Source organism: Drosophila innubila, assembly GCF_004354385.1.
Source record: "Drosophila innubila isolate TH190305 chromosome 3R unlocalized genomic scaffold, UK_Dinn_1.0 2_E_3R, whole genome shotgun sequence".
NCBI classification, from domain to species: Eukaryota; Metazoa; Arthropoda; class Insecta; order Diptera; family Drosophilidae; genus Drosophila; species Drosophila innubila.
In genome coordinates, this window is record NW_022995380.1 from 6,659,424 (window position 1) to 6,666,108 (window position 6,685).

Below are 6,685 nucleotides of genomic sequence, written 5' to 3' on the forward strand. Positions count from 1 at the left end.
GAAAGAAAAAGTAGAAGCAAAAGAGAGAGAGAGAACTTGTTAATCAAGCAGCGCTCCAAAAAGAATCGTATACTTCACACACTTCTTTTTACTACACTATACACACACACTTCTACACACATATATATATGTATTTATATATGTAATCTATAAGTAAACTTTAGTTTTTTGCAATGATCGTTAAAACTTGCGAGTAATCTAAGCCGTAAAATTTATTGAAAAACGAGCTGATTTACTCGGAAAGACAACGAGAGAGAAAGTGTGAATATCAAACGAGAGTTCGAGAGCGTTGTGTAAGATCTGTAACGAATGCAAATACTGTTTCACATAATCCGACAAATATGTTTGTATGACAAAATTGTTTTTAAATTATCAACCACAGCAAATAAGAAAACAATCGAAACGATGCGAAAACAAAAAACTAAAAAACCAAACAAAAAAAATAAAGATGAGATATTGTTTTATACATAAAAACGAAAAAAAAGTCAATAAAAATGCAAAATATACAAAATGTTAAACTGCTCGACTTTTATTTAACTTAGCTTGTATCCCTATTTATATCTAATTTGAAGCAAAACTCTATAACTTAAACGGGGATAATTGGAAAGCATTATCTCGATCTGCTGCGGCATGATTCCTATTAATCAGGTCCATCAATTAAACTAACCACATTTTGAATATGGAATTAAAAGTCTTCAGACGGAAGTTTTTAAAGTTCAGATGAAGTACAAAAAAGATGTTGCATACTACCAGGGGTGGCAACTTTGACTAAGAATCGTCAAATTGTATATCATAAGTAAATTATAATTTGAAATTTGATTCTTTAAAATATTAGCAATTTTTTTAATAAAACAATTTTATTGACATAATCATTCAAAAAAAAGAAAACAATTAAGAATACAACATTTTTTTTTATAAATTTAAACCAAGGTTCAAGCATCAAAGCTGTAGGTTCAGCTTTCCGCTTTCGAGAGTATTTATAAAATTTCCATCTTAGTACTCACTTTTAGTATATAATATTTTGAAACAGTTCTTAAAAATTTCGCTTACTAGATAATGTCATGGTGTACATGAGGTATTATTATTATTTTTAGTTTCTATAGATTTTGTATTCCAGACAAATGTTTATTGAGTCCTGCTCTATGCTACTATTTAAAGCACCAAAATAAAACTGTTAATTATAGCATTTTAAGCTGTAAAAGATTGTAAACCTATTTTGTTTTTACGTGCTCCTCAGTTTGGTCAATGATAACATTAGTGTGAGCATCTTGGGGAGCTGTGTTGCTTCCTTGTGCTATTTTAAGAGCAGATGCCATTGAGTTGACGGAAGTAATGGTGCTATTAACGCCTTCGTCACTGGAACTGGCTGCTAGCAAGGGCTTCACATCAGCGGGTTGTTGCTGAGCTGATTCATCAAAGCTCTGACTGTTGATGTCCTCGATAGCCTGACGCAGCTATAAAACACGAGAAGGAAAAATAGTTTAAATATAAATGCTTGTAGTTGTTGGTTTGGAGATGAAGATGGCTAACTCACCTCTTTTAGGCTGACAACACCCACAAGGCGACCGATTCTGGTCACATATGCATGATTAACTCCCATCATGGAGAACATGGAGTGTACTCTTAAAAGAGATGTGCGTTCGACCAGCTGGAACGGTGAGGGATCAATGCAACATGCTACTGCCCTAAAGTCAATGGGTTTCGCCAACTGATCGAGCTCCCATTGTTTCTTGCCCTCAGGTGACATGTCCACAACACGATCGCCGCACTGAAAGTTGGCAAAGTATTAAGTAATTAAATACTTGACCACCTCATTAATATCTCTAAGCAAGATTTACCAAATGAACCCTTTTCGAGACACTCGTCGTTGGCTGCAGATCTTCATTGGAGCCCGATTCCAGATCAAGCTCTGGATCTGATGATTTCTTGAACGCATTTTGGAACGCTGAACGAAGACGCCACTCCGAATTGCTGTTGGTGCTGTTCAGTGAATCGTTCGATTGCTCTCGAAGACTGAGGGAACTCTTCTTTAAAATGGACTTGTGCTGCTCCAGAGCATCAGCTCGACGCTCTGAGGGCAACATTTCCTCACTTGCCATATGACGCAGACTTAAGGCTTCTTGTGCTGGAATAACCTCAAAGCGGGATGGACGTCGGCCGGCCTCTTGCTCCTTCAATTCCTCTTCGCGCCATCTCACCGCCATCTCCATACGCTTCTCACGTCCAATTTGCTGCTCAATCAATTTGACCAACTCCTGACGCTGCACAGATCCCAAGAGTATCAGGTTCTCTGGACTCTCTACCAAGGGAAGTGAGCGTAGCTTTCCATTTTTTCTCAACACCTCCTTCAGTTTCTTGTAGGAGATTCCCTGCCAAATGTATTTGACATCTCGAACCATAAAGTCCTCCACACATTTCTTGTATAAGCCCGAGTTTGTGTAGAGAAGATCGGGCAAATAGGGCAGCTTCTTGATCTGGATGACGCTCTCGTACATGGAAGGCTGTAGAAGTGAAGACACCGCATTGGCCACCAACACCGCCACCAGGACGGGAACCACAAAGGCTATTTGTCCTGTTATCTCGAATACCACAACCGCAACGGAAATGGAGTGGGTCACCGATCCGGAGAAGGCAGCGGCACCTACAATAGCATATGCAGCCGGCATAATGGGTGACATGCAATCCCCATACCGTACTCCTAGAGGAAATGTCCAGGCAACAAATTCACCAACCAAGCGTCCAAAGCCACTACCAATCTTAAGGGCTGGTATAAACATGCCGTGTGGTACGGCCATTGTGGAGCCAATGATGGAGAAGAAGAACTAAATGGAAGTGGGTTAAATGACTAGGGTGTAAGCTAGCTAAGATCATGGGCTACCTACATGGAAAAGCGTGTAGCAAATGAGATTGCCAAAGATGCTGCTATATTTGGTCTTCCAATGCGAGACGATTTCAGTTTGTTCTACATTCAGATCTTTGCTTGTCCAGGTAAAGTTACTAAAAAGATGCGTCAATTGCTTTTCAGTTTCCAAATCACCACCGAAAAACATTCCGGTGCCCAATGGAAAGGTGAGTGTTGATATAATAAGCGCCAGAATTCCAGGGTACAATAGAAGACTGTAAAAGAAATTGATATGTTAATTGTTTATAAGGTAATTGAACTATCAGGTGTGTTCCAGAAATCTCTAGAGATTTTAAAGTGAAATGTTTTAAAAAAAAAAAACAAGAATTTTTTAGACATTTTATAGCAATGAGTTCTTTTTTTCAGGAAAACCAACAATTGCTTTTGTGTTGCTTTAGCGCTGTTAAAAATTTGTAGAGCAGCATGTTTAAGATTTGAATTTTCTATTCCTTACCACCCTAAAAATTATAAATAAAAAGAAGAAATAAGAAGAGAAGGGCCTAATTTCAAGTTTTGGGTTCGTGTTTTTGCTCACGACTAGAGATTTCTTACTGCATACTCACTTTTTTTGAAGGAATTTATTCAGAGCTTTGCTGGAGCGTATGAAAAGAACATAATGCCGATGAATCCAGACAAAGGAGGCGCCAAGCATACCACATAGAGCGCTGAAAGAATAAAGGATATACATAGCATATAAAAATCAAGAATTTAAATGTGATGGTAGTCCGCCGGTTTACCCCGTTAAGGCAAAGAATACGAGTTCCCTGGAATCGAATGGAAATTCCGTGGCGATGTTGGTGGGATACACAGCGTGTACTGTATCTGCACCCTGGAACCACACGGCTATAAGTCGCACCGCCGACGCACCCACCACACAACCAAAGAAACCACGCCAATAATTGCGAACCGCAAAGTATGTTGTGGTCACCTCAATACTGAATAGAACGGCTGGCAAATAAATTAAGTACATTAATTATTTGATTCTTTAAGATCATTAATTTGTCATCATTCTCACCTCCAATGGGAGCTGCAAAGCAGGTGCCCAATCCCAAGGCACAGGCAGCTGCCAACATTTCAGTGTTGCGGGACTCATTTTGATAGATGCTACGAAATGGAGCTGCCATCTTGCTTAGAAGACTCGCCACAATGCTAGCTATATGCACATAGGGACCCTATCGAAAGTAGACATGTGTAAACTAGTTGCGAATTGTAATTTCAAGATAATTTTTAGTACTCACTTCCTTGCCCAAGGGCATGCCACTGCCTAATATGAATGTTAGGCCGAGCACCTTGGCCACCAAGGTCTTAAATGTTAGATAGTTCTTCAACGTAACGCCACGCAGAATTGTCTTCATTTCGGGTATTCCAGAACCTGAAATAGGAAGGGGTACAAATGAAATATAGGACTGAATTGCAAAGAGACAGACTTTTAATTTTACACTCGAAAAAATAACATTGTATAAAAGTGTTTAAAGATTTACCGAAATCTACCTACTGAAGAATTTCAGTCTCTTTATAACCTCATTACGTTTAAAAATATTTTATATGGACAGAGATGTATATGTATTTCCCCAAATGTAAATGTAAATGTACAATTATTTCTAAGAGTTTTTTTTAGAAAATTCTTTGATTTACCTGCAGCTTGTGGAGATATACGATGTACAAAGAATGCCGTAAATACGACCATGCAAACCGGCAGTAAGACCCACATGAAATACTGCACAAATGCATCTGAAGTGATGTTCTTGTAGAACCAGAAACGAACTGTAACAAACATGTTTAGCATTTAAAGAGTTTAAAGGGCTTTAAGGACTCACGTTCAGTCAGCAAGCGAATGCCTTCATCCATTCCAAAGGAGATTAGAGCCATTATGATTCCGCAGACAGTGAGAAAGATCCAATCCTTGCCCAAGCGATTGGCAACATGATGGCAGGCCCAGGATGAGATGCACTGCAGTCTCGTGGGTTCATTATTCTCCAGTTCCAATAGCTAAATAACATAGACAGTGTGTTAACTAAGAATTCCTTGGGTCTATTCCATTTATCAAACCTTGCTCCTAAGTTTGTCCTCTTGTTTGCGCAGTTTGGCAAGTTTGCGCAATCTTCGGGCTTCATCGCCTGCAAACTGCTGAAGATCCCTCGAATATCGGCCATACATCTGTGTGTATAAATGAATATAATACTCAGTTAAAAGTGTGAGTCATAAGCCATTTTTAAGATGGAAGGACAAATGTACATACAGACAGACAAACACATACAAATTGTCACATGTCTGCAACAGATGTGCTAAAAAATTAACATATTTAGATTGTCGTTCAATTCGTGTCATATCTCCCAGTTTGACTTGTGCCACACGAATTTATATGAACAGGTATGGGTGTCTGTATCTGCATCTGTATGTAAACAACGTATATAGAACTCGAATTCGTAACCAAAATAATAGAATTGTAAATAAAAGAGTCACATTTTTTTCACATGCGCAGCGAATTAAACACTTTAAGCAATGCTAATTAGGTTCAATTAACGCAGCTCCCCGGAAAATAATCGCAAAAATAAAGGTAAAAAAATCCCCAACAACAACAACAAAAAAAGATACAAATACATATAAAAAAGGCGTCAACCGAGCGGTGACATTAATCAAAGCAAAAAATATTTGCATAACTAAAAAGCAAGGCAAACAATTTCAATTCAAACCTAGACCTGCTGCTGGTCCGAACTTATGTCATTATGGTATCAAATATTAGACTAGATAACTGACAAATTATCACCACATATTTGCCAATTAGTTGTTCAATCCTAAGCTCTCATTCCACAACAAAAAAAAAAGTAAAATGCCCTGAGCACAAATAATTGCCTATGTAATTTATAATTTATTGTAAATTGTAATCTAATTAATTTTTACTAAGCATTTAAATTCTTTGTTAGATTTGGCGCTTATGATTCAAATTAGCTTATTAAAAGCGTTTATTTCAAGTTGAAAGCTTCCAACTGGTTTGTGTCTTTGCTTAATGTAAATTTTATATTGATCTTTGACGCACTGAGTTTTTGGGAATAATTAGCTGTTAGTTAATTAAGTTTTCCTAAAAAAGAACTATTATAAGGAGTTATTAATGATACACTGAAAAAATTTTTTTCGTTTAATACGAATACTCTTGATTAGTAAAAGGTCTATTTTTTCAGTCTACAGCCATTTTGATAAAAACTGACCAGTTTAACACTAATAATAATTATTAATTAATTTCTGATATGCTAAATAAAATAGTAGTGAATAATGTATGGGCAAATAAATCAAAACTTTTTTCAATGTGTACAACTCCAATTTTGTTGTTTATTGTTATCGCCAGGACTTAAGAAATCATTGCTTTAAATTCCTAAGCCAATTTCCTATTTATTGCTCATTTTAGATGCACTTGCTCAAATCTCACCAGAGTGTGCGTATAACCCAAATCCTCTTGATCCTCGCCAGAGATTTCGCGTTTCTCTTGCTCCTGTCGCATATTAGAGCCATTGGAATAATTATCAGCCGATTGAATGCTGGGTGCGGCCTGCCGCGAGGATGACACAATAGGTTCCGAGTCCTCAGCATTACTGTGGAGTTTCATTGCGCAAGAACTTAACTTATTTAATAATTTAACTTTAGATTTTCACTTTTGTTAATTGCTTTAATTTGTAATTTTATTTAATAAGTCCTTCTAAATTTTTATAGTCAATACTGAATTCACTAGCGGGAGACATCCGTGCACCACCGCAATCAAAATGGGTTTATCAATCTAAGCCAATAAAT

The 6,685-nt window shown here is 37.3% G+C and overlaps 1 protein-coding gene across 1 annotated transcript; it reads right to left on the reverse strand.

The window, feature by feature from the left end:
* Positions 1-1,070: 1,070 nt before the first annotated feature.
* LOC117792341 (chloride channel protein 2-like) lies at positions 1,071-6,643 on the reverse strand. The gene is made up of 12 exons (XM_034632426.1): positions 6,327-6,643; positions 4,952-5,059; positions 4,720-4,891; positions 4,538-4,666; positions 4,141-4,274; positions 3,918-4,074; positions 3,640-3,850; positions 3,466-3,567; positions 2,883-3,117; positions 1,839-2,822; positions 1,535-1,768; positions 1,071-1,454 (listed from the first exon to the last, which is right to left on the reverse strand). The coding sequence occupies exons 1-12, from the start codon at positions 6,501-6,503 to the stop codon at positions 1,212-1,214; spliced, it is 2,886 nt and encodes a 961-aa protein (XP_034488317.1). The 5' UTR covers positions 6,504-6,643; the 3' UTR covers positions 1,071-1,211.
* Between the last annotated feature and the right edge of the window lie 42 nt (positions 6,644-6,685).